Source organism: Nomascus leucogenys, chromosome 21, assembly GCF_006542625.1.
Source record: "Nomascus leucogenys isolate Asia chromosome 21, Asia_NLE_v1, whole genome shotgun sequence".
Taxonomy (NCBI): Eukaryota; Metazoa; Chordata; class Mammalia; order Primates; family Hylobatidae; genus Nomascus; species Nomascus leucogenys.
The window spans coordinates 77,962,049-77,987,205 of NC_044401.1; the positions used below are offsets into that span (position 1 = coordinate 77,962,049).

The 25,157-nt window shown below is 41.8% G+C and overlaps 1 protein-coding gene across 19 annotated transcripts in view; it reads left to right on the forward strand.

The window, feature by feature from the left end:
• CADPS (calcium dependent secretion activator) overlaps positions 1 to 25,157 on the forward strand; it is a 478,648-nt gene that overhangs the window by 303,224 nt on the left and 150,267 nt on the right. For all 19 annotated transcript variants that reach the window (XM_030801932.1, XM_030801936.1, XM_030801937.1 and 16 more), the window contains exons 9-11: positions 208 to 274; positions 13,289 to 13,397; positions 20,680 to 20,892. In XM_030801932.1, coding sequence (XP_030657792.1) covers positions 208 to 274; positions 13,289 to 13,397; positions 20,680 to 20,892 — 389 coding nt within the window. The remainder of the gene's footprint in view (positions 1 to 207; positions 275 to 13,288; positions 13,398 to 20,679; positions 20,893 to 25,157) is intronic.

Below are 25,157 nucleotides of genomic sequence, written 5' to 3' on the forward strand. Positions count from 1 at the left end.
TCATGATAGGCCTCAATTCCTCCTGTAAGTGGAAGTGAAAAGTGCTTGCTGTTGTTTATGCTCAACCACAGAGCTCCAAAATCTGTGCCCTGTTCCTGAGCCATGTGCGTTTCCTTGTTTATAAGTACCAAGCTTCACGGCAAAGTGTGTGCAACAATTCACTCACTCAAGCATTAATGCAGCTCTGGTCTTTCTCCTTTCCCTTAGGTATTTATGGGCCATCGGTAAGAATGTCTGGAAGAGATGGAAGAAAAGGTTTTTTGTATTGGTGCAGGTAACTAACTCTTCAACTTTTAAGAGACATCAGTATTAAATATTTGCTAGAATGAATGAATGGTTTTTAACTGAGGTATAACTTAAATACACAGAGCTCATGCATTTAGCTCAATGAATTTTTACATATATCCATGTAACCACCATTCAGAGGAGGATACAGAACATTTCCAATACCCAAAGAGCTCCCTTGTGCTCTATTCACTATTTTTATATCACTTTTAAATTTTAAAAAATTAATAAATACTCATAATTTTTTAATTCAAACAATACAGAAGTATGTGAGATAAGTCGGGGAGAGTAGACTCCCACCCCTGCCCAGTCTCCTGCCAGGGATAGAAGATTCCAGGAGGGAGCAAGCTCATGCCAAGTGAGGGCTATAGGGAGATTAACTTTGGCTGAAAACAATGTAGTATTTTGAAAAGAACTGAGATAGGCATTATGAGTAAACTCAGAATTTAGTTGGACTTTTTGCCTCTAGTTTATTATTTAGTGTGTTTGAATTTGAATTATCTGTGCGGGAGTGCTCTACTCTTCTTGGTGCCTGGTGCTTCCAAAAGTCTTAGCCAACGTCCCATAACTATGTTTAATATCTAGAATAAATCTTTCTAGTAAACTTCTTTTTTTTTTTTTAACTGAAACAAACCAAATTCTTCAAGTTGTTCTGCAACTTGCTTTTCCCACACAAGTTATTTAGATATCTTTCAGTGTTTACACATATAGCTCTGGCTCTCATATCTGTAAACTTTTCCCTTTTGGATAGACTTCTGGACTTTCCCAATTTGGGCTATTCTTAACAAGGCTGCAGGGAACATCTGTGTATATGGATACAAATGTAGATGCAGATATTGATGTTAATACATTAGTCGTATATAAATAATACCTTTACTCTTGAGCATTTCTTAAATTTTTTTCCAGAAATAGTAATACCTGTCCTTGAAAGACCCCATCTTTTTGGTGGAGGAGGAGTGTTTATTTTTTGCATCAGGGTTTTTCACTTTACAAAGAAGTTTTCCGTGCCTCTTTTTAATTTTCAGACTCCGCCGGGGCGTTTAAACTATAATTCAATTTGCAGAAATCTAATTTATGCTATACTCTGAAAGATTTCACAAAGTGAGTCAACTTGGAACTGAGTGACAAAGGTTCTTATTGGGTTACTTGACTAGGATTAGTATTTAGAGTGCTACCAATATTTAGAGTGCTTTATACTCAGAGACCTGACTACAAAGCAACTCCCTTTTAGGTCTAAACGACCTTGAGGGTTTCACCAACTCTGAACTTCTAAGTCTAGACTGTCTATAGATCTACTTAAGTCTCTGCTGTGCCACTAAGGCAAAATACAGCTTTCTGGCTCTAATAAACAAGAGGTCATCTCTGCTTTCAGTATTGTTGTAGGGTAGAACAAACCTTAAAGTGATTTAGCCACAAAGAACATTTTGGAATGATACCTGTCCCTCAGAATAACCCACGGCCGCCCAGCACGGTGGCTCACGCCTGTAATCCCAGCACTTTGGGAAGCCGAGGCGAGTGGATCACCTGAGATCAGGAGTTCAAGACTAGCCTGGCCAACATGGTGAAACCCTGTCTCTACTAATAGTACAAAAAATTAGCCAGGTATGGTGGTGCATGCTTGTAATCCCAGCTACTAGGGAGGCTGAGGCAGAAGAATCACTTGAACCAGGGAGGTGGGGTTGCAGTGAGCTGAGATTGTGCCATTGCACTCCAGCCTGGGTACCAAGAGCAAAACTCTGTCTCCAAAAAAAATAAATAATTAAAATAACCCATGGCTAAGCAATTGAGGCTATTTTAGCCTGTGGTACATTTCCTCGGACTCTTAACTGACCAATATTTATTAAGCACCTACTTTGTGTGGAGCGCATTGAGAGGACATGGAGAAGAACTATCAGGTCTGGTATTTAGCTCCCAGGAAGGAATCTGTTAGAGTTCTACATATGCAAACAGCAGAAATAGACTCAAGCTAATTAAGGTTTAAAAAATGAAAGTATGGAAGGCTTTGGAGTTAACTCATAGAATTGTGAAAAAGGCTAAATTATCCATCCATATTAAGAACAGGGCCGGCATAGTTCCAGAAATCCAAGTTGTATTGGGCTTCTCCAGAGGGACAGAACCAATATGATATATGTATATAAGAAAGGGCAATTATCAGGGAGAACTGGCTCACATGATTACAAGGCAAAGCCACACAATAGGCTGTCTGCAAGCTGGGGAAGAAAGAAGCTGGTAGTGGCTTATTCTGAGTCCGAAAGCCTCAAAACAAAGGAAGCCAACAGTACAGCCTTCAATCTGAGGCCAAAGACCTGAGAGCCCCCAGCAAGCCACTGGTACAAGTCCCAGTGTATAAAGGCCGAAGAACCTGGAGTCTGATGCCCAAGGGCATTAGGAAGAGAAGGAACCATGTAGCAGGGAACAAACGAAAACCTGAAGACTTGGCCAACAATTTTATCCCACCTCCTTCCACCTGCTTTGTTCTAGCTGCACTGGCAGCTGATTGGATGGTGTCCATCCACACTGGGTGTGGGTCTTCTTCTCCTAGGCCACCAACTCAACTGTCAATCTTCTCTGGCAACACCCTCACAGACACACCCAGAAACCGTACTCCACCAGCCATCTAGGCGTCCTTCAATCCAATCAAGTGGACACCTAATATTAACCATCACAAGTCCTGGAACCGTGGCCAGTGCTGCTGGTGTGGTCATGAGACAGACTGGCTCTGACCACTTATCATCCTTGCATCGCTCCTTGAGGGTCAAATTTCATAGAGGGAGAATTGGTTTAGTCTAACCTGGTTCACTCCCAACTTTTAGCAGGAAGAAGGGATAGCACTTGGATTGACAGTCCCACTGGATTGTCTTTCATGCAAAATCAGGATGCCATTACCAGAAGGAGAAATGGATACTGGGAAGGTAAAAATAACTGGTACCCACTTTAAAGAGCATGCAATGTAAATGGGAAGACAAGACACATCAAGAGGCAGTGCTGGCCAGGAGCAGTGGCTCACGCCTGTAATCCCAGCAGTTTGAGAGGCCGAGGAGGGCAGATCACTTGAGTTCAGGAGTTTGAGACCAGCCTGGGCAACATGGTGAAAACCCATCTCTACTAAAAATACAAAAAATAGCCAGGCATGCTGGCTCGCACCTGTAATCCCAGCTACAAGGAACGCGGAGGCAGGAGAATTGCCTGAACCCAGGAGGCGGAGGCTGCAGTGAGCTGAGATTGCGCCACTGCACTCCAGCCTGGGAGACAGAGTGAGACTCTGTCTAAAAAAAAAAAAAAAAAAAAGGCAGTGCTGAGTCATGCATGGTTCTCACCCCTCAGTGCTTCTCCCTGCACTTGGCACAGCAGTTTCTCTTGGAATCACTTAGGAGCATGCCTGGCCTCCCCAATAGACTATGCACTGTCTCAGGGCCAGTTTTGTTTCTGATTCTTTTTTGTGTCTTTCCCTCTTTCCTCCACCACACCCATACACAGTCCCTAGCCCAGTGTCTGGCAAAGAAAAGGAAAAGGAAAAGAGAGGGAAAAAGCTCAGGCGATACCTTGGGTGGTGCTGAAAAAGGAGAGATCAGTGCTCCGAGAAGTGGCTGGTGACAACCATTCTCAGATTTCTGAGAACTTTTGATATGATGAAGTACTTAGGAGAAGTAGATGACCTCTTATTTTGGGAGAGGAAACTCTTCAGGAAAAACCAGAGGAAATGTGTGGAAAACATCAGTAAAGCCATGTCTGTACAGTAAGTACAGGGAGAACCAAAAGGCAGAGAATGATTTTTTCGGGCAACTGGAACACAGGTATTTAGAGCCTTCACACTGAGCCTTCTAACAAGAGAAGATGAAAGTCACACCGCAGCTAAAAAAGCAAGCTCTGTGCTCACTTCTGAGAATCATAAAAGGGCACTTCTCATCTAAAGCTCAGTATCTTTCCTAGAAAGGCAGGAGAAAATAAGTTCAGAATTCTGTGAAATTTTTCATGTACATATGATTCTCATTAATTTTAAAGAGCTGTCAAGGTATGTTGGGTATATCCATCCCCCCAGAAAAGTCTGTTTCAGCCTCAATCAGATTTCTCCCTTAAAAACCTCTGTGACACACAGAGGTGACATGAGAGTCCCATCATCACAAAGACAGTGGGGGAGGCAGGATGACAACTCAGGTCTTCTCTTTCAATTCTTGTCCTATTCACCACAACAATATCTAAAAGCAATTTGCCGGCATAACCAGAAAATACTTCATTATTTTTAAATTCTTTCCATTTTTTTCTTCTCCCCTATTTAAGTGATCACATTTAGAAGCACTTTATCAATATCATAAAGAAAAAAGCACACTCCCTTTGAAACAACCCCAATGCCGTCAGAGCTGCAGGAGGAAAGTTCAAGGCCACCAGTGCTGGTCCAATTCAGAGGAAGCTAAAATGTCCCAGGTTGTTTGAAGGAAAGGATGTCAGTCCAAGTGGTGACAATTGGCCCCCAACAGCTGCATGCAATGTTGAATTCAGTCATGTGTACAAACGATTTTCAGTTTCTCTTTAGCCACCAAACCCTTACTTTGAAACTCAAATGCAAACATGAAACCCGGAGAACCACCCTGGTTCAATTTGCAGAAGGGTGAGTTCTGGGGAAGGGAGAAGATACCCCTAACCCCGCCCCTGCTCCCAGGCAGCCTTAGAGGGAACTCCCTGGAAAACAGTGTGGAAACTGCCAAACAGATAGTGTATCTACCCAAGTGACTTACGGAATCTTTGTGTTTTTCAATTCAGATGTTAGATCTTATGGAATGCGTTTATATAGAGAGCTAGCAGCACACAATTTCCAACACAATTATGATTTAATACATTAGATTTAAAAAAAGGAAAATTGTCTGAAAAAACAAAGACGAAGAGAGGACATCCAACATTAGTCTCCTCAAAATTCATCTCCTGCTCTACACATACACACAGTCTACTTTTTTGCTTATAACAGGTAACAATGAAAATTCTCCCCGACTGAGATTTCCTATTAGTACTACTGTCTTGGGGAACCAAATTTTAGACTATAAAGGGACTTCCTACTAGCCAGGGATAAAGGACATACTCAGAGGAGTGCTGGACCAAAGTAGCAATTCCCATTTCTTAAGGATCAGAGCTAAAATTACTATAGATGTGGCTACAGTCTACCCTACCAACTGTGAAGGGAATGAAGCAATTGCAAGGAGCTTCTGTGACAGAGATTCAAGCATTCCCGTGCAATGAGAGAGTGTCTGTAAATGGGGGTGTGGACCATCTGCATCAGGTGTTGTTTAAAATGCAGATCCCAAGGTGCCATCCAGAAGACTCTGATACAGTAAGTCTGGGGTGGGGCCCAGTAATCCGTACTTATAACAGGCACCCCAGGAGATACTGATGCAGGTGGTCCAAAGGCCACCCTTGGAGAAACACTGCCTTGGAGGTCATTATTCCACTTAAAGTGGAGGGTCTCATTCCCTTCACATGACACCGTCTTAGAGTTTATGTTCTCTATGGAACCGAGCATCAGAGTAGCTAAATAGATGACTATATTCAAATGGCACAATAAAGCCTCCTCTTGCCATGGCCCTTGAAATTCCAGTGTGTGTCCTGTAAACTTGGCTGGCTGCAAACCCTAACCCAGAGATCAAGGGGAAATGGGCCTTCAGTACCCTGAGTCAAGAAATTCCTGGGGCCTCATTCTGAACCCTCGGGTCCATGGTGAGAACCAAACACATTGATTACCACTGTTAGTAACTCTAATGTGACCAAATCAACACTAATGATAAAGGTGCCAGTTCCATAGAGCACTGCTGGATAGCCAGAATGCCCTACCCCGTGTGTGTGTGCTTAAGGAGAACAGTGAAAACAGGCCGATTTATCAACCATATCAGATTAGAAAGTCTTAACGCTTTCATCTTTTTATTTAAAAAATATTTTTATTCTGTGATCGAAAGATTTCTGGTGGCCAGACATGGTGGCTCATGCCTGTAATCCCAGCACTTTGGGAGGCTGAGTCAGGTGGATTACGAGGTCAGGAGTTCGAGACCAGCCTGGCCAATATGGTGAAACCCTGTCTCTACTAAAAATACAAAAATTAGCCGGGCATGGTGGCATGCGCCTGTAGTCCTAGCTGCTCAGGTGGCTGAGACAGGAGAATTGCTTAAACCCGGGAGGCGGAAGTTGCAGTGAGCCAAGATCACGCCACCACGCCACTGCACTCCAGCCTGGGTGACAGAGCAAGATTCTGTCTCCAAAAAAAAAAAAAAGATTTCTGGTTAAAATCTACTTTTTTGATTAGTATTCAAATTTCTGAGACATTTCCCCCCATTTTAGGACTATACAAACTGTAATATTCTGTGGTTCCTCTAATAATGTGGACAATCACTTATGATTTCTGAAGAGTTTACAAAGTGTTTGTCAAGCTGGTTTTCACAACCTTTCTGTACTACAGTGAGGACAAGGCTTTTCTCAACTTCACATTAGAGGAAACTAAGGCTCAGAGTGTTTAAGTGGCCTGCCCAAGGTCAATGGCTTGTAAGCAGCCAAATATGAAACCTAACACAGGCCAGGCTTAGTGGCTCATGCCTGTAATCCCAGCAGTTTGGGAGGCCGAGGCGGGTGGATCATGAGGTCAGGGAATCTAGACCATCCTGGCTAACATGGTGAAACCCCGTCTCTTCTAAAAATACAAAAAATTAGGCAGGCGTGGTGGCAGGCGCCTGTAGTCCCAGTTACTTGGGAGGCTGAGGCAGGAGAATGGCATGAACCTGGGAGGTGGAGTTTGCAGTGAGCCGAGATCATGCCACTGCACTCCAGCCTGGGCGACAGAGTGAGAATTTGTCTCAAAAAAAAAGAAACCTAACACAGGTCTTTTGATTGCAAGTGCCTTCAATAACTCCAAGCACTTAGACAGGACTGACACCCGAAGAGATTGATGCATACAGAATGTTATATATATGTGATGGAATACTACTCATCCATAAAAAGGAATGAATTAATGGCATTCACAGCAATTTGGATGGGATTGGAGACTGTTATTCTAAGTGAAGTAACTCCGGAATGGAAAACCAAACATCATATGTTCTCATTCATAAGTGGGGGCTAAACTATGAGGATGCAAAGGCATAACAATAATACGATTGACTTTGGGGACTCAGGGGGAAAAGGTGGGAAGAGGGTGAGGGATAAAAGACGACAAATTGGGTTCATTGTGTACTGATTGGGAGATGAGTTCACCAAAATCTCACAAATCACCACTAAAGAACTTACTCAAGTAACTGAATATCACCTGTTCCCCAAAAACCTATGGAAATAAAACATTTTTTAAATAAAGCATTTTTTTAAAAGAATGTTCTAGAACTGAATTACTCAGCTAGAACCAACATGGCTCCTCTGTTTCTGATTCCCAACTGAGAATGTTACCAAAAATTATGTTCTAGCTTTCAGAAAAATCACTAAATCAGAACAAGATAAAATATTGTTAGATAATATATAATGCCTTGGAATACAGTAGTAGTCACCTGGGAATACAATATTAAAATAAGTTAACCACAAAAATGAATTATAAGACATATGAGTAGTTGAAGGATTTGTAACTCCAATGTTTGTTTTTGCCACTCCACAATTGCTCTATAAGACATTTATATTTATATTCTGGTTGCAAATGGCAGATGTCGACCCCAACAAGCTTAAGTTTTAAAAGGGGAAGAATTGTATTGGTTAGCTAATTAAACTAGTAGTTAACTGGAGAGTCTTCTGTCATGACTAGATCCAGGACTCAAGCAATATTATCAAGCCTCTGTCTCTCAATATATTTAATCTCTTGGCTCTGCTTTCCTCTGAATTGACTTCACCCTCAGGCATGGTCTCTGGCAGCTCAAGCCTTACAAAATTTTACCAGCCCCAGAGAAAACTTTTCTTTTCCAATTGTTCCAGTACAGGCCCTCAGTTAGCTTTCTATGGCCCAATGTGGTGCCAAATCCTTGCGCCAGTCACTGCAACCAAGGAGATACTATGCTGACTGGCCAGGCGTGGGCCAAGTGTTTTACTCAGCCTACTTCTAGCTAGACGTGCAGTTAGTCCCACACAAACCACTTGCACTGAAAGTTGAAAAGAGAGTGCTCCCAAAGAAAGACCCGGATTCAGTTGTGAGAGGGCAATGAATGGCCTGCATGCACACATAAGAAATGCCCCCACAGAAGGCCAGGTGCAGTGGCTTGTATCTATAATCCCAGCACTTTGGGAGACTGAGCTGGGACGATCACCTGAGACTAGGAGTCTGAGACCAGCCTGGGCAACATGGTGAGACCCCATGTCTACAAGAAATAAATTCTTTTTTAATCATCAAGAAAAGAAATGTCCCACAGATGTTATCATCATCCCCATTTAAAGATCACAAAACCATGTCCAAGAAAAGTTCATTGAACTGCCTTGGTTCACATAGAAAATAATGGATCTGAAAACCAAATCCAGTTCTGCATGACTCTAAAATCTATTCTCCTTCTCCTCCACCAAATGGCCTTCGCTTCAGTGCCAATCAGGAGTCTGGGATTTAGACACCGTGATCCTTCATTCGCAACTACATCGCATTAAAAATAGTCCTTAGTCTCCAGGAACTGTGATTCACACCATAAAAATTTTCTCCATCCTCAGATTTTAGCTCAATCCGTCAATGCTTCCTCAGGAATTCCTTGCCCAGCCACCCATCTAGACCAAATCTCCAAGCTCTTACAGTACCATATACCTCTCTTTTTAATATTTGCCGCTGTTAAAATAACATGTTTGTGAAATAATGGGATTAATGTCCACCTTCACGCTAGACACGAGGGCAGGAATCATGTCTGGTTTTCTGCATGTTTATAGTCCCCAAACCAAACACACTACCTACGTATTTGTTGAATGAACGAATGTGTCTATTATAAACAACTCTTTTCTAAAATGTGTATGTGAATTTTGGACAAGGGCTAGTGACCAGGGTTCAGTAAAAATAACAGCTGATTAATTTTCAAAGAATGATGGTAAAAGCAAGGAAAGGGGATTTAGACAAAATACATTCTACTGTTGTATGTGCAAGTATTTTAGTCTCCCACAGGTGATAAGAAGGGGAGGGGAGAGTTGAGGACAAGAAAGGTCTAACCTTTTCATCTCATGACTGGAATCTACTTGCTAACTATAATTGAAACTCAGGGGCAATCTTAGAGGTTATGGACAGTTCCTATATATTAAAACAGTGGTTCTTACATTTTAGCATGTATTAAGAGATACCTGGCCAGGTGTGGTGCCTCATGCCTGTAATCCCAGCACTTTGGGAGACCAAAATGGGAAGATCACTTGAGCCCAGGAGTTCAAACCAGCCTAGGTAACATAGTGAGATATCCCCTCCACCATCTCTACCAAAAAATTTAAAAAAAAAAATAGCCAGGCATGGTGGCACATGCCTCTAGTCCCAGCTACTGGGGAGGCTGAAGCAGGAAGATCACTTAAGCCCAGGAGGTCAAGGATGTAGTGAGCCATGTTTGTGTCACTGCGCTTCAGCCTGAGCGACAGCAAGACCCTATTTTGAGAGAGAGAGAAAGAGAGAATCTGAGACAATTATGAAAAATGTATAATCCTAAGGCCCACTCTGACCTGAGATTCTGATTCTGGTCTGACTTAAAGAATCTACATATTTATAACCTAATCCACCCCCTCACCCCACACACACACTATCTGATAATAAAGGCAGCTGCCACCATCCACTCTTTAAGGAACATTACTTCAAAGCATTCTCTAGTTTAAGCATGTGACTGGAAATGAGCTAAAGATTTTTAACGGTGTATCTGAGGTGCAGCCACCTTTAAAATAAAACCTCACTGACTGTTCCCTCGGAAGTCCCAACTGTCTGTCCCATGATTCCATGAGGAGGTACCTACCCTCTGAAAATCCCAAGGATGTGAAAGACATAGTCCTTTAAGCCCTTCTCTGCAAAGTGCACTTTCAGATGTCTGCTGGTCATTTGAGATCACTAGATTTTTATGCTTTCTGTTGTAGCCCAGGCTGTCTGACAAGGGTGGCTGACTTTCTCACTTCTAACATGCATTCCAGGCTCTTGCCGTGCCTTTATTACAACAGTGCTCACTGCCTCATTAATTTTTCATCAACAAAATACAGTTTTAAAAGAATCCTACTATGACAGAATGACATGCATTTCATTGGAAATGGCTTTTACTTAGTGTGGTCTTGTGGAAGTTTAAAAAGTAAATGTAAGGCTTTCCAAATCTTTGCAATTCTCCCACCATTCAAGCACTCTAGAAAAACTGAGATTCCCCCCAAAATTTCCAATAATTAGAATTATTCAAAGAGAAAACATTCTTTTTCCCCTCCTTTATTTCCTAAAGTACGTTGCGAAATCCTAAATCAAGATGCTCCCAATAAACCAACTCAATTTGGTTTACCAACTCAAACCAATTCAGTTTGTGGAGATTGACTTCAGCAATATAACCAGAAGAGGGCATCAGCATACAGCTCTCCAAGAAGGAAGCCACTGAAATAGAAAAGGAAAAAAAAAAAAAAAAATCAAAAAGCCCAAACCGTGTAGTAATAGTAAATGCATAAATCTTGAAATAACACCCTTCTGTTGTGATTTTTTTTAAATCTTAAGTGAGTGTCGGCAACTCTCTGTTTGGCCAATCACATTAACAAACTGTGTCATCTCTCATGTTGCCAGATAAGAAATGCCAGGTTAAAAAAAAAATCCGGCTGGGCATGGTGGCTCACGCCTGTAATCCCAGCACTTTGGGAGGCTGAGGCGGGCAGATCACCTGAAGTCGGGAGTTCGAGACCACCCTAACCAACATAGAGAAACGCTGTCTCTACTAAAAATACAAAATTAGCCAGACATGGTGGCGCATGCCTGTAATCCCAGCTACTCAGGAGGCTGAGGCAGGAAAATCACTTGAACCCAGGAAGTGGAGGTTGCAGTGAGCCAAAATCATGCCATTGCACCCCAGTCTGGGCAACAAGAAGAAAACTCCATCTAAAAAAATGAAAAAAATTCCCCATGGGACCGTTCCAGCAATATCTATGATCATTGTCATGCAGAGGGTCACAGGAAATCTGTTATCCCTAGGATCAATAATAACAAGTTGGAAAGACCTGGTGCTGTACTTGGAATCCCCTGTAAATTTTGGGGGTAAAACCTCTTTATTGGATTGTATGTATTCAACTTTCTAGAACCAATCAGATTCAACTAGTGAATGCCCATTATATGGCAGATTTTGCTTATGGGAGTGAAAATACAATCAAGACATATGGCTCCCTAGACCTGCCTTCAGTGAATTTATAATCCAGTAGGTAAATCCACCTATTGAGCTATACTATGTTAGAATGTGTGTCAAATGCAAGAAGCTGCCTGTATAAATGCATATGTATATGAAGTGTTTGCTCTCTGGGTATCACACATGGTATGTAAAACTCAATTAATTCTCTAGCAGCAATAAGATGCAGGTAAATACAGATGAAGACTCTGAGGCTTACAGAATAGACCGCTTATAGAGCTGCGATGGGACACCAGGCCCATGGAACCCCCGGCCTACACAGTTAACCTTCCATTTTAGAAGAGTATGCTGTTGGTTATTTTGTTTATTACAAAAAACTAATATGTGTTCCTTTATGAAAATACTCTCAATGACCCAGCCTTAGGTTTCCCCTGGCATTGTGATATAAGGAAGAAGTTCTGCAAACCCTATACATTATAAAGAAACCCAAGTGGGGCGGTAAAGTTTCCATCAGGAGCCAACAGAGGGCAGCAACAGACAAACCAACTACCAAAAACATCCTCCTGCAGACACCCTTCATCTCTCCACTGGGACCCTCAAGCCTCGGACAGTGCGGGAGATGCATGTAGTGCTCGAGAACGTCAATTTCTTATCACCATTAAAACAACAAAAACAAATCTCACTATAGAAGAGACTAAAAATGTCCCCCGCTGGGATCAAAGTTCACTTAGAAAGTGTCTCTTTTAATAAAGGAAACTAAGGGATGAGGGATGTGGCACTCCTTCTCCAAGACATTTGACATCAGTGGATAGTAAATGTGCCCGAGAGCTTTTAGCCCAAAGCTGGGAGGATGCTTGCTTTCCCACGGGCTCCTTGCAGACAAGCCAGATGTAGAAATGCTAAGTGTATGTGCGGGATCTGGATGCACTAGAGTGACAGGGTCCTGAAGGCGGGCCTGCAGCTGTGAGCACCCGCCCTGCACTGGCATGGTTTGTGTCGGTAGAGTGAGGGCTGCCATTAGGGCACAAGTGACAACAGCTACGTCATTGGGGGGGCTGAGGATTGCTCTACTGTGACTGGCACCTACAGATCAAGCGCTCATTGCTTGTGACAGCATGTCACTCCGGCACTTGTCTGAGATAAGAAGAAGACTTCAAAGCAACCAAACTATTCTTTCAGCAGGAAGAAGAAGGGGATGAAACATGTAGCTTGATGCTGATCAAAATGCTGCAAAAAATGAAATACTGAAATAAAAAGGCATGAATAAATGAATGTCTAGCCTCTAACTTCTGATCAAAAGGCCCATGGTGTATCTGCGAGCATGGCAGTCTCAGCCAAGGCCACAGTCACATGAGGCAGAACATACAAAATTGCTGTCATTTAACCACTTTTAACCTACAAAAATGGCAATTGCATGTAGCTTAACCTGATTATATTAAAAGCAATAATGATAATAGCTAACCTTCATCAAGTACTTACTAAGTGCCAGGAACAGACTCTAAGTGCATTCCACACATGAACTCATTTAGTCTTCACAATAAGCCAATGAGATAGGTTGTAAGGTTGTATCCAATCTACAGATGAGGTTATGAAGGACCAGAGAGGTTAAGTAACGTGCTCAATGTCACACAGCCAGGAGATAGCAAAACTCAATTTGAACCCAGCCACTCAGTCCAGATCCTCAGAGGAGAGAACATGGGGGAGGCTTTCTTGGAGAAGACAGGCTCCAGGTGTCAACTTCACAATCTGCTTTTCCTTAACAGGTCAGTCAGTACACGTTTGCCATGTGCAGTTATCGGGAGAAGAAAGCAGAGCCTCAGGAACTTCTACAATTGGATGGCTACACTGTGGATTACACCGACCCCCAGCCAGGTACCCACCGACCCTCAAGGCCACGAGCCCACAAACCCTCAACCTTCCCAAATCAACGGTCAACTAATAATTGCTGGGCACTTATTCCATGCTAGGCACTAAGTCAATTTACTAAGGGTTTCAGCCATGTCCATGACAGCCACAATCCCTGATATTATGCCATTTCCATCCCGGTTGGTTTAATGCCATCCTAACCTAGTGCTTTGATTTTACTCAAGGGATTCTCTAAAACCAAAAAGTAAGAGCATTTTTCTTTTACCTACCTGTGTCCACATCAGATACGGACTCCACCATACAATGCTAAAAAAAAAATTCTGAAAAAGTAGTAGTCCTACATGTACACCAAGGAGTGTGTGTGTGTGTGTGTGTGTGTGTGTGTGTGTGTGTGTGTGTGTTGTTTTTCACCAGTGATGTGTGGGCTTGGCAGGTTTCAGTGACCAAGTGAGCCTGCTCAGTATATCCATATTCCCTAGCTACAATTCAAGAGCTCATAAGGTTAGCTGGCAGCACTTGAAAACCCTCCCTAAATGTCTTTTTCCCTAAGAAGACACCAATCCACAAGCAGAGACAATGAAGCCCTTAAGCCTATGTAGCTAAGAAAACTACACGAACGGTAGTATTTCTTAAAAGTTCTACACCGCATAAGTTCTACATCCTGCCCCCTCGCACATCTCCCCCTACCCATTTTATCTTTTTCCCAGAAAAAAAAAAATGAATAGAAATCAGCCTCAAAGAACCTTCAAAATGGGAGGGGGGTGCGAAATCATTTCAGCATATTAATGAACAACAAGCACCAACAGCCCTCTCCCGGAGAAGTTTATTTTTATGCCAAATCTGCACAAGGAAAGCATTTCCAACCATACTGCATTATTTGGCCCAAAACCTTTTTTTCTACTCCCATATTGCTCTTCCACATGCAACAAAATACACATAAAAGAAAAACAGAGTTTGAGAGAAGATGGGCTGCTAACCTGAAGAGGTGTGGCAGGGAAGGCCTTGGGCCCAGCCCACTTAGTAAAATTAGCACCTGCACAATCTCAACCGAGTGGCTGGGCCCAGCCCCACCCCTTCGGACTTTCATATGTTATTTGCCACTTGCCAGAGCAGAATGCAGAGCTGACCACATAAGGCGTGAATTAAATGCTCTGCCTGGAAATCCTTCATAATGAGTAGAACCAACGAGTTTGAAACAAACAATTTCATGCAACCTCTCATGGAAAGGATGGGGTTCCTGCCTTAGGAAACCAGTCCTTAGGACATTCTGTGATGGTTTGTGTTCTTCTTAAGTTATTGTGTATCCTTCAAAAAAAAATAGATTCAGTCCTCCTTAGGACTTTTATTTTTAAGTAGAATGCTAGGTTGAGGAGTGGTGGCTCACATCTGCATTCCCAAGGCGAGAGGATCACTTGAGACCAGAGTTCATGACAAGCCTGGGCAACACAGCCAGACATCATCTATACAAAAAAATTTAAAAATAACCAGGGCATGGAGGCACACACCTGTAGGTGTGTGCTACAGGGAGGCTACTAAGGAGGCTAAGGTGGGAGGACTGTTTGAGCCTAGGAGTTGGAGGCGGCAATAAGCTATGATTGCACTGCTGCACTCCATCCTGGGTGACAGAGATAGACCCCAACTCAAAAAATAGAATTGTAAAAAATAGTAAATTTTAAAACATAAAATGGGAAGCTAAAGGGCCAATATGAGAAGGGAAATCAATACCACCTTATGACAATAATTCCTTTTAAGCCAGTCCATTTTCCTTTCCCCCCATGCGGTTGTATTTGGCCCTCATGGTAATCCCACAAAGTGGATAAGACCAGGATCATTACCCCATTTTGTAAATGAAGAAACTGGGATTCTGAGATATCAAAGGCTATTGTTTAAGACTGCCTGGTGGCTGAGCTGGGACGCCAGGTCTAACCCATGTCACGCTTTGGCACTTGCAGTAAAGCATAGCTGCATGAACAGCTATAGCGAAGCTATGGTTGTTACTTTATCAGATGAAAGCAAAATTATCTTCCCTCAGTGGGGAGGGCAGGAGTGGAGAGAGCTATTCTATCTACATGTGTAAGGAGTAACTGTGCACATATATTTTTAAAGCTTATTTCTTTTTACATCGATCCCATGGGATATAATTTATAAATTTCTTTACGAAAGATGTAAATGGAAAGATGTAAAATGTAAATCAATTATGTTCTTGAGAATAATAAGCAGCTTCTTCTATCTTTCCATGTGCTAAGTCCTATTTATTCCCCAAGTAATGTTTGATTGAAAACGGAGACTTAAATTCTCTCAGTTGTCATGAGAAAGTCTAACTCAGAATTTCTTAAAGAGTGATTATTGGCCAGGCACGGTGCCTCACGCCTGTAATCCCAGCACTTTGGGAGGCTGAGGTGGGCAGATCACTTGAGGTCAGGGGTTCGAGACCAGCCTGGCCAACATGGTGAAACCCCAGCTCTACTAAAAATACAAAAATTAGCCACACATGGTGGCACACGCCTGTAATCCATCCGAGCTACTCCGGAGGCTGAAGCAGGAGAATCACTTGAACCTGGGAGGCAAAGGTTGCAGTGAGCCGAGATTGCGCCACTGCACTCCAGCCTGGGTGACAGAGAGAGGCTCTGTCTCAAACAAACAACAAAAAAGTAATTATTAAAAATAAATGTTCCTGGGCCCCACTTCTAACCTGTGAACCAGAAGGAGGGAGAGGTCAGAGTCTTTGTATTTAAATAAGCACTGCAGGGGATTCCTGAACACAGTAACATTTGCCAGCTGGAGAGCCAAGTGTGCACATTTTAACCAATGTCCTCAGATTTTAGGAGTCTCCTCAACTGCTCCCTGAAAGGTGAGTGTGCAAATGGGGAGGACTTCAGACTCTACCTCTCTCCCTCTTTCTCTTGGTTTTATCCAAGTTGTCAGTGGACCCAACTGGTGGTGATTTTATGGGCTAAGAACCCTTGTGGCCTATTGCTCTCTGCCATAGAAGGGAGGGATGCAGTTAATATTGTTGCCTTAGTACCAGCCTGCAGTCTAGGTGGTTGCCCCAGACACAAGCATTTCCACTAAATGAACTCTACCTGTTCGGGTCCTTGACGTGTTAATTTGATGAACTGGCAAATTATGTTAAGTTTCACTTACAAGCTACTCCTTTTAAGCTAAAAATAAAAATGTTTCACTTTACCTTTCCCTGTGTGTGGTTTGGAAAGTTTGAAACAATCTCAATTTCTATCCGATTAGATAATTAAGTCTTCAAATAAAAGAATATTAATCCAGAATAATTCAGTGCCACAGTTTATCAAACAACTAAATTATTCTTATACGACTCATAAAGACCTTTTTTTACCCTCATAAATGGACTTCGGCCATGCAAGTTGTTGGAAGTGCAATCCCTTTCCCCCGGAGAGCTGGCCAGCATTCCTTTGCCTGGTCTGCCTTCATCTATTCCCAGATGTGTCTTTTTGTCTTTGAACTATGGGACTGTGCCCCTCGTTCTCCAAGGAGAGCCCATGAGAGGTCGCACATCACATTCTTCAGATTCAGTCCCCAGGAATTGTTGCTTTTTCTAAGACTGATGGCCTTGTGATGACATGAGGATCTTCACTTTGTGGGTGTTCACTTTGCTTTCTCCTCTCTTGGTTCTCTTTCATCTGTTGCTCTTCTATCTCCTTCTTGCTTTCCTTGGTGTGCCCTCAGCCTCTGGTGCTTTCTGAAAAAACCCTGTTGCTCTCTGCTGCTGTGCTTGTCATTGCTGCTATTGCTTTAGACGTTTCTCTTTGCCCTTACCCACTCCAAAATTAGGCTTCATTTGATTGTTAATAATGACTCTGAAGAGAGCTGTTAGTGAGGGCCTGGCCCTGGATTCATGCTTTGGTGCACTAAAGCACAGTGGTTATAGTCATCAGCTCTGGAGACAAACAGCTGAGGTCAAAAGCCAGCTCTGACACGTACAACCCAGCTTTGTGTCCATGGGCTAGTTACCACCTTCCCCATGACTTAGTTTCCTCATCTGTGAAATGGGATAACAGTACCTACGCCATAAGGCTGTTGGGAGGATTGAATAAAAATATAAAAACTTCCTGATGTCTTTCCATCTCTACCTCTAAATAACTGCACAGTGGAGAGGGCTGTCCACTTCCCCAAAGTAACTCCATGAACTGACTTTCTGACAGTAGCTGCAGAAATACAGTATCCCCACCCCAGCAGCAGGCCCTGGGTGAATGGGAGGCCTTGGGGCTATTAAAAGTGGTACCTGACCATGTCTGTCCTGGCATTCCCTGACTGTAGCAAAACGGCTTACTCCTAAGGATACCATGAGACTAGGCTACAGGTCTATTGACCCTCTCTTCCTTTTAACTCTTTATTGCTCACTTTTCAGGCTTAAAGGCTCAGAGCTCTTCTTCCTCCTCCTTCCCCTTTCAGAATTTTCCTTTTTATTGTGCTGTTCGTTAGCTTCATCAGATTTTCCCAGCTTGCTAACTACACATCATCCTGCTCAAATTACATATTTTAAAACTTTCCATATGAAATTAAGCAAAATAGTCCATTATAATAAAAACCACCAAAAATCTTTTAGTAAAGCTTTATTGGTGTGATATTATCAGACCCTCCATGCAAAGAAGTAGCTATTTATTGTCCTAAATCCCTGGCCATTCCAAGTGCAAAACTATCAATACACACCCACGCTTGCAGCATAGACATCTCAATAAATAGCATCGGTACAATGAAGAAGTCTTAATGTTACCAGAAATCTTTTCCAGTGACAAATGTCAAACAGATTACTGGCTGGACCTCATTGGAAATTTGGGGATGCTAATCACTTATTCATTCTCCTCTTAGTTTTTAATATTTGAGGAGGCGACGAGGAACCTGATGAAGATATGAAGTATTATTTCCAGCTAGAGAGTACTCAGTAATCTAAAACACAGGTTTCTGGAATATGTTGATGGACACAACGTAGCTTTGGCCTGAACCCAAAGAGAAGTTTCCACCTACTTCTCGCTAATTTTTTATTTTTTATACTTTAAGTTTTAGGGTACATGTGCACAACATGCAGGTTTGTTACATATGTATACATGTGCCATGTTGGTGTGCTGCACCCATTAACTCGTCATTTAACATTAGGTATATCTCCTAATGCTATCCCTCCCCCCTCCCCCCACCCCACAACAGGTCCTGGTGTGTGATGTTCCCCTTCCTGTGTCCATGTGTTCTCATTGCTCATTTCCCACCTATGAGTGAGAACATGCACTTCTCGCTGAATTTTAACCTTGATAACTGCCCATGGAAAAAGATGGATCTAGAGCATATTCATTTATTCAACAAATATTTGTGCACCCACTATGTGCCATGCACTATTCTAGGCTCCAGAGATACAGCAGTAAGCAAAACAGACAAAAACTACCTGCACTGATGAAGCGAAGTAAATTATATAGTTTGCTAAAAAGTAGTAAGAGCAATAAAGAAAAATTAAGCAAGATAAGAGATACGTCACAAGAAGTGGAGGTCAGGGAAGGTCTCAACAGGAATGTGATGTTTGGGAAAAGACACAAAGGAGATAAGAGTGTGAATCATGCAAATACCTGAAAAAAGAGGGCTCCAGGCAGAGAGAAAAGCAATTGCAAATGTCCTGAGGTGAGCACATGCCTGGGGTGTTCAAGGAAGAGCGAGAGGCCAGTGTGGCTACAATGAAGTGAGTACATGTGTGCATAGAGGTAGAGAGTATTAGGAGAGGAGGTTAGAGGTGACAGAGGACCAATTCATGGGGGCCTTTCAGGCCTTGTCAGAACCAACGCTTTTCCTCTGAGTGGAACATGGAACTGCTGGCAGGTTTTGAGCAGAAGAGTGACAGGACCTGACTCTAGTGCTAAATCAAGGACTCTGGCTGCCTTGTGATCATCATCTACAGAGAATGAGGACGGAGGCAGACAGGTCAGATAGGAGGCTATTAAAATAATCCAGGGATGATCCTGGCTACATTTATGATGGCCACAACTGGAGATGGAAGAAGTAATCAAATTCTGGTAATGTCCTAACGGTGGAACCATCAGAATTTCATGATTCACTGGAAGTGGGTAGTGAAAGAAAGTAAAGAGTCAAAATTGACCCCAAGACTGGGGACTTGAGTGGCAAGAGAGATGGGCTGAGCTTTGCTGAGGAGGTCAGGGAGAAAGACCAGGAGTTCATTGTTGGGTTTCACAAACTTGGGATGTCTATCAGATATCCCTGGGGAAAAGTCAAGAAAGATATTCAAGTCTGGAGTCCAAGGGAGAGGTCCAAGTTGGAGAGAGAAGTGTGAAGGCCATCAGCGTACTCATGGTACTTAAAGGCTGGATGGCATCACCATGAGAGAGGGTGTAGCTAAAGAAGAGAAGAAGGGCAAGGACAGAAGCCCAGGGCATGCCAGCATTTAAAAATCAGGAAGAGGAGGAGGAGGAGCCACCAGACAAGACTGAGGAGCAGCGGCCAGGATGGTAGGAGGAAAGTCAGGGTTTCCGCCTGAAAGCTAAGTAAAGAAAGCATCTTGAAGAGAAGGGAGTGCAAATGCTGCTGTTAGGTGGGTGGGCCCAGTAAAATGAGGACTTTGAATCAGTCATTGGATTCAGCAATGTGGAGGTCACTGGTCATTCAGCAATGTGTCCACTGAAACCTGGACAAGTTTCAGTGGGGCAGCAGTCTGATTGGAGGGGTTGCAAGGCAGAAAAGGAGGGGAGAGACCCTTGCTACTCAACATGTGGTCCTCACGCCAGCACCATCTGAATCATCTGAGAGCTTGTTAGAAATGCTGCACCTCAAGCTCTGTTCCAGACCTACTGAATCAGAAGCTGCATTTTAACAAGATGCCCAGGGGGTTCATATGGGTGCTAAAATTGGAAAAGCCTTGGTAGTGATTTCCCTTTCATTGTAAAGAGAAGAGCAATAGGACAGTAGCTGAAGGGAGAGATGTGGTAAAGAGAGGTTTTTGTTGTTGTTTTGTTTGTGTTTAAAGATGAGGGAGAAAATAGTATGTTTATAGGCAGATGTTTATTCCCCAAGCAGGCAGCCTGCTTGACAGTTCTATCCCCAGCAGGACACAAAAAGATAAGATCCAGGCTCAGAAATACTTCTTCAGCATCATGGTCCCACTCTGTGGACAAGTGAATCTCAGACTTCCCATCCTAAGTTAATCGCTACCCCCCTCGTCTGTCCCAAGGAAAAGCAGCAGAAACTGCTTTTTCAAAAGCTGAGTCCAGTTGAGAACATCACAGCTCGGCTTAGTAGAAGTTGTTACTCCCTTTTCTTCCAGGTTTGGAGGGTGGCCGAGCCTTCTTCAATGCTGTCAAGGAGGGAGACACCGTGATATTTGCCAGTGACGATGAACAAGACCGCATCCTGTGGGTCCAGGCCATGTATCGGGCCACGGGGCAGTCACACAAGCCTGTGCCCCCGACCCAAGTCCAGAAACTCAACGCCAAGGGAGGAAATGTACCTCAGCTGGATGCCCCTATCTCTCAATTTTGTAAGTAAATATACCATTTTACAAAAATAACTCTGCAGAGTAAAGTAAACCTTCCAAAGTTGAATTAGAAAACCTAGTTGCTTTTATACTTAAAATTTGTAAAATCATGTTTGCTGAAAACATATAGCGAATTCAGGGGGAAAGTTGGGACAAATGTTAGGTGAAAGTAATTTTAAAGTGCAATACTTGACCTTCTCCCACAAGCACTAAATGAAGGAAAGTGTATTTTAGGTGGATTTTTATCTCTCTTTTGGTGAGAGTACAGAATTCACAGCCAAACATGTATTTGTTTGAGTCCTTCAAATATAGTAGATTATGTATGTCCTTGCTTCATTTCTTCCTATTAAAAGTAATTTAAAAATAGGGTTGATTTGAAATCAACTTAAATCTGCAATTTAGAACCATTTAAAAATAAATGATGACATTATCACATGCAGTGAAAAAAAAAAAAAAAACACAAAACATGGTACCTAAAATCCCATTCCGAGCTAAAATACCAAAGACCCAAAAATGAAACTGTCTCCTTAAACAGCCGCAGTTCATGTTCGAGTTTTTTCTCCTCTTACCTCTGCATACGTTTAATTTCTTGCCCCTTTTCCGTGTCTTCTTGCTACCTAAAATGGCTTTTATCTATCAATACTTATGATACACAGGGTGAGGTGAAAGCCAGTACATATTTGGAAATATTTATTAAAACAAAGAAAATGGAGAAATAAAGTAATTCATTTTTGTTCCAAACATTCATTCTAAATAGAGTCTTTTGCTTTACCCTGAATATCAAGTCAATCAGAGATAACATAGGTACAAGTCATTTTTAGCAATAATCATGATGATTTATTACTTTAGTATGGAACTCACTGATTCATTCTAGGTCATTGAGCAACTGTCTAGAAATAAGACATGCTAATGAGAACGACAGACAAGGTACCAGCTCTTACAATACCTGCATCCCAATGGGGAAGCCTAGACAGTAAACAAGTGAACAGATAAATAAGAGAGCTTCAGACACTGGTAAATACCATGAAGAATGTCATTTAGTGGTGACTGAGTGAGAAGGAGAGACATTAGACAAAGAAGCTTTCCCTGAGTTTAGGTTCAAATGATAGGTAGTCAGCCCCACAAATATTTGAGGAAAGAGAATTGCAGCTGAAGGAAAACAAATGCAAGTGCAGAGACTTAACCTCTAACACAGTGCTTGTACGATCTCTCCTCTGTTGCTCTCAAACAGAATATGGATGTGGGTGGAATAATTTTGCAGCTATAACTACTAAATAGAGGTAAACTTGTATTTCAGTGAATTCTACTGCCATGTCCATTTCTGTCCAACAAGACTATATTCTTACACCTTGCAACACCCTTGTTGATCAGGAAATACAACTTCTTTTGGATCGCAAATTCTATCAGATGCTCCCAGGAATTCCTGTCCATTACTGATGGCGATGCATGCCCTTGTGGAACAGTGTAAATAATCATATAATGGCTGTGAGTTTCCACACAGAAAATCATGAAAGAATAAGAAAGAGATTTCCTACACCTACCACCAAGTTCTCCACTCTTGCATTCTCTAACATCTTCCTACACTTAGGTTTACTTGAGAGCAGTAAAGAGAGTAATAGTTATTAGTGAAGATAAATCATACCCAGTATTTGTTTAATTGTTGTGTTTTTTTTAAAAGTATGACAAAAATCCCTCCTTTCACCCTGCCCAACATGCTCCTTTGTAATACATTTGGAAACAACACATCCTATCATAACCTCTTGAAAAGAAATTACCCATGTATCAGAAAAAAATTCTAACTATAATCACCATTCAAATCAACCTCATAAAGCATGTATCTCAGGTGATATTTGGAAAATACTGGTCTTATTTCCAAATAATCTTCATTTCTTCTAAAGTCATTTCACCTTACATTCAGTGTCTCTGTTCTATCATCTGCCCAGATTAAGAAACTGCTACATAGTTTGCTATTGACCCCACTTTTTCCTCACTAGTATAAGATGAAGGACATTCAGGAGTAAAATTAGAGACAAGACACTGATTAAAAAAGAAAACCTGTGATGGAAGCTGCTGAAGAAGAGATGTCTCTTCATGGAAATGCATGGGGGCTCTTGATTTAGATTTCTCTCTGTGGATAGGATTCAGTTAGTTGTGAAATTAGAACACTAGTTGTTAGGCATCAGCAGAAAGACTCAATTGAATACACACAGCTTGATGTGTATCACTACTCTAGTTGAAATAAGGAACTTTTGTTAAATGGGGCATCCAAAGCAAACACCTAAGAGTTAGAATTTGGGGGGGTAAATGATATCTTCCTTAGGGAATATGTAAAGTAGGCTGAGAAATGAGTGAGAAAACCAGATCATGCATGCCATTGGGATTTATCAGTACCTGGTGGTAGATCTACCTTCTTCTGTACTATCTCCTTTATTACTGCCTAGGAATGGGAGTTCTTCAGAGAGCATGAGGCCCTGCTACATCTACCAGGTTCTCAAAGAACAAGCCACTACAATCAGCTATGGAGACTGTGTAATACAGGAAACACCTTGCACATACACAAAAATGTGAATGGCACCCATTGAGTTCTGCAGTGCCCAATCTGCACAACTGTACACAGTGGCCATGTAATAAATGGCAGCCCTTACCCAGAACTTCAGTCCAATAGTGTGGATCCCAGTCATCCCATGGTTACTTTATTATCCCTGCAACAGAGCCTCAACACTGCTCCAAATTCTATCTATTGCTAGTTTAAGCACTTAATAAAAACTGCAGCCAGAGTACCAGCCAGTGTGGCTTCTGTTCCTATAATTTACAAGCCATCAGGGACAACCAGTTAGGATTTAATCAACCCAACCTTTATGCCTGAGCATCTACAAAAAGATCAAGAAAGGAACCAGGAATTTTACATTCCATGGTATCACTGGGTAGTTATGCACAGCAACCAAAAGAGAAAAAGTGGCTAGATATGAGGGAATACAGTCTTCCCTCAGTATCCATGGGAAGTTGGTTCCAAGACCCCCTGCAGGTACCAAAATCCATGGATTTTCAAGTCCCCTTTATAAAATGGCATGGTATTTTCATATAAATTATAAACGTCCTCCCATGTAATTTGAAACATCTCTAGATTACTTATAATACTGGATATAATGCAAATGCTCTGTAAATAGTTATCACACTGTATTGTTCAGGGAATAATGACCAAAAAAAAGGTCTGTACATGTTCAGTATGGATGTAATTTTTTTCTGAATATTTTCAATCCACCGCTGGTTGGATCCATGGATGCTGAACCCATGGATACTGCAGAGCTGACTGCATATCATAATTGTTAGTGGAGTATGCCACAGAATGGTGGTTAGTTCATAATTACTTCACAGCTGCTGTAATTTGTAAAATTCGAACTGTCACTACTAAATAGATCAAGCCTTACACATGGGTAACTCAGTCAAACCCACAGTGTTGACTCATACTTACGGTGACCAACTCATCCTAGTTTGCCCAGTACGTCTCTCCTTTTAGCACTGAAAATCCTGTGTCCTAGGAAACCCCTCAATCCTGAGCAAAGCAGGACGGATTGGTCACCGGGTACCACCAAGCAAGAAAGATGAAAAACAGTCATAACATAGTTGTAAAGAACAAATTTTCATTCTTCACTTACATTTGGTTGCCAATCTACACACTGATTTATTTTAATCAAGTGACATCACAAAAATTAAGTCAATCACAGATTCTCTAGCTAACAAAAAATGTAAAAAAAAAAAAAATCAAGTATTGCATTTTAAAAAGGTTTCCTTGACTTCCAAAAAGGTAAGGGTCATTGTTAAGTACTTAACTCTGCACACATCTCATTATATCTTGTTTTTGAATATTTGTTCAAAGTACTTGCCATTCTTGCTAGTGAATAATTTTTAAGAACAACAGTCTTTCAGTGACTTAACTCTATAATCACTTTATTAGTATTTACAAGACAAAAGGAAGCTGCATAGAAATGGAAAACTACATTCAGAAGGGAAGCAATATAGAAATATTTTGGGGGTAGAGAAAAATAAACACTCCAGTCTTGTCATGTCACTGACTGTTTAAGGGAAACTTAAGAATGGACCATTTTTATAGTTTGGAAAACTTGGGAGTAATTGTGAGTTTATTTGGGTCTTTCTAAATTCAATTTAACAGTTTTTGTTCTTTGCAATTTCAAAAGCTCAATTTTAAAATGAGAAGACATGTCGAGAAGAGTGGAGTGGGGTATTTATGTGGAATTGTAAAAACTGAA